At 48.0% G+C, this 2,540-nt stretch overlaps 1 protein-coding gene across 2 annotated transcripts in view; it reads left to right on the top strand.

Moving 5' to 3' along the window:
• The first annotated feature begins 874 nt into the window (after positions 1 to 874).
• Positions 875 to 2,540, top strand: part of LOC117753746 (gamma-aminobutyric acid receptor subunit rho-3-like) — a 14,678-nt gene continuing 13,012 nt past the window's right edge. For both annotated transcript variants that reach the window (XM_034572043.1, XM_034572042.1), the window contains exon 1: positions 875 to 1,029. In XM_034572043.1, the coding sequence (XP_034427934.1) occupies positions 896 to 1,029 (134 nt within the window). In that variant the 5' untranslated portion in view covers positions 875 to 895. The remainder of the gene's footprint in view (positions 1,030 to 2,540) is intronic.

The following is a 2,540-nucleotide window of genomic DNA, read 5'->3' as shown; positions in this document are numbered from 1 at the left end:
TTCGGTGAGTGGGGATTAGACACAGTCTGCTCCTTTCCAGCTGCGATTAAATCTGAGGCTGATCTCGACAATCTTTTGTAGTTTGAGTGGCTGATTCATTTTATCGCACACACACACACACGCACACACACACACATGCACACACACACACACACACACACACACACACACACACACGCACACACACGAGGTGAAGGTGTGTGCCAACCTCATATAATCACACCAGGTGCCTGTTTTTTCATTGTCCTACTGAGAAAATCCTGATTACTGGTGTGTGTTTGTGTGTGTGTGTGTGTGTGTGTGTGTGCGTGTGCGTGTGCGTGTGTGACTGTTTGTAGGTTAGTGAAAGATTGCTGTGGCTGTAGATAAGAGGATTATGGTGGAATTAGTGTCATTCCTCTATCGCTGCGAGGAATAGATTCATATCGATTTTAATCAGAGATTGAAAGATCCACAAAACCACAGATAAAACAGACTGAGAGAGAGAGAGAGAGAGAGAGAGAGAGAGAGAGAGAGAGAGAGAGAGAGAGAGAGCATGAATGAATGAAGTGGACGGACGGCAGAAGACAAAGATTCCTGGAGATCATCGCAGTCGGGATGTTGAGCCGGAGCCTGAGGAGCTGCAGCTGCTGCAGAGACACATGCATGTGAACACACATACGTGTGCATGTGAGCGAGCACATCCAGACTCGACTGATGCATTAGCTTGGTCCTGGATCTCTCAGGCTGAGGAGACGAGCTGCGATGTCTGACCTGAACCTCGGGCGTTAGTCAGCAGGACGGCTCGGTGTGGACGCTGTGACCTGGAGGTGGCCGGTGGATGGGGGGGGGGGGCTGGGTCACTGTGGCCGCCATGCTGCCGTTGAGTCTGCTGTGGCGGGGAGACGTGTGAAACATGAGGGTGGGCGCGCTGGCTTTCCTGGCTCTGGCCGCCAGCCTCGTTGCCAAGGTGACCGGCGGTCGCATCTCCGGGCGCAGGAAGCACAAGGAGGTCTTCCTCGGGGAAAACAGCAAGTTCAAGTTTGGAGGGTGAGACGAGCAGACACACACTCACGATACACACTCACGATACACACTCACGATACACACTCACGATACACACTCACCATACACACTCACCATACACACTCACCATACACGCACACACACACACACACACACACACACATACACACACACACACTGTTATAGCTGGTTTTTACTGAAAATCTGTTGTGCAAAGTTTTTCCAAAACTCTCCTTATCCTGTCATTTTCTGCTACTTCCTTCGACTTCCTATTACTTCCTGCCACTTCCTGCTACTTCCTTATTTCAACAGTCTTGTTTTCTTCTACTGTACATGAGAGAAACAGAAGCAAATATTAGTATTCATTGTTTATTAGTATCGTTTTTTATTAAATATTGGTGCTTGATTTCATAAAACAAAGTCACAATGTATATAAATGCATTATAAATGTTTTCCAAAAGTTATATTCAAATATCTAAATCCAATAGTGTTGAACATGATCATCAATATTTAATATCAGGACAACTGATGGAGGTTTGACCTCTAGTGAGGTGAAAGGTGAAGAGCAGGTTGTGATCATCGTCTCTTTAAAGGAACATTCCAGCGTTAAAGTAAATGTGTTTGGTCCTGTTTCACGAGTCGTCAGATTCAAAATAAAACAGATATGTTCACGGCTCATTCAGCGGCAGAGAGAGCACAGCTCTGCCAACGCCAACGCCAACGCCAACGCCCACGCCCACGCCCACGCCCACGCCCACCTCGCCACATTAAAGACAAAGGAAAACCCTCCTGGATTTATTTGTATCCCGCTCCAAAGTGAGGTGGGTTCTTCTTGGGTCACGCTCCCTAAACGTGGATGGAAGCTGCTTCAGCAGGTTTTGAGTGATGAAAGACAAACAGACAAACGCTGATGAGGTAACGACAGAGTCAACATGAGACAGCTGTGTTCTCACACGATCAGTGAGGCCTCTATTAGAGAACCTTTGTGTTCTTGTTTGTGTACACACAGGAGGTCAGAGGTCAGATGTGAACTGTGGTTGGTTTAACGTTGGGGTTGGACGTGACGTAAGGTTTCGGTTGGGCTGTGCACGATGAATGGAAGTCAGTGCAAACTCAGTAAAGTTTACGCCCTGAAATTCAGTGAAGCTGCAGCACATCACACAGACGGTTTTCAGACATGAACACAGAGCGTTCAGGTGGGGGTGGGGGGGGGGGGGGGGGGGGGTGGGGGGGTGTCTCTCCTCTCCTCTCCGACCCATAACACATCCTATCACTGAGTTTTCATGGAAAACAGTTTGGTTTGTTTTTCGAATAATCTAGCAGCCAAACACAGGACTCCTTAGTCACAACCTCCTTAGTGGAGCTTTAAAGTGACACAGGTTCGATTCCTCTGGTGCGTTCCGCAGGGTGTGGTGTTACGGCAGCGTGACGCCATTGTCGGTTGTGGTTTCAGGTGCGAACAGGAAAGAAAGAGCAGGAAAACATGTTCTGTGTAAAGTTAGATTATCTCAGCTGATCCCAGTATCACAGGTTTG

The sequence above is a fragment of the Hippoglossus hippoglossus genome, chromosome 20, assembly GCF_009819705.1.
Source record: "Hippoglossus hippoglossus isolate fHipHip1 chromosome 20, fHipHip1.pri, whole genome shotgun sequence".
NCBI lineage: Eukaryota > Metazoa > Chordata > Actinopteri > Pleuronectiformes > Pleuronectidae > Hippoglossus > Hippoglossus hippoglossus.
Note: the sequence above shows the minus strand (reverse complement) of the source record. Positions and strands in the feature narration are given on the sequence as shown.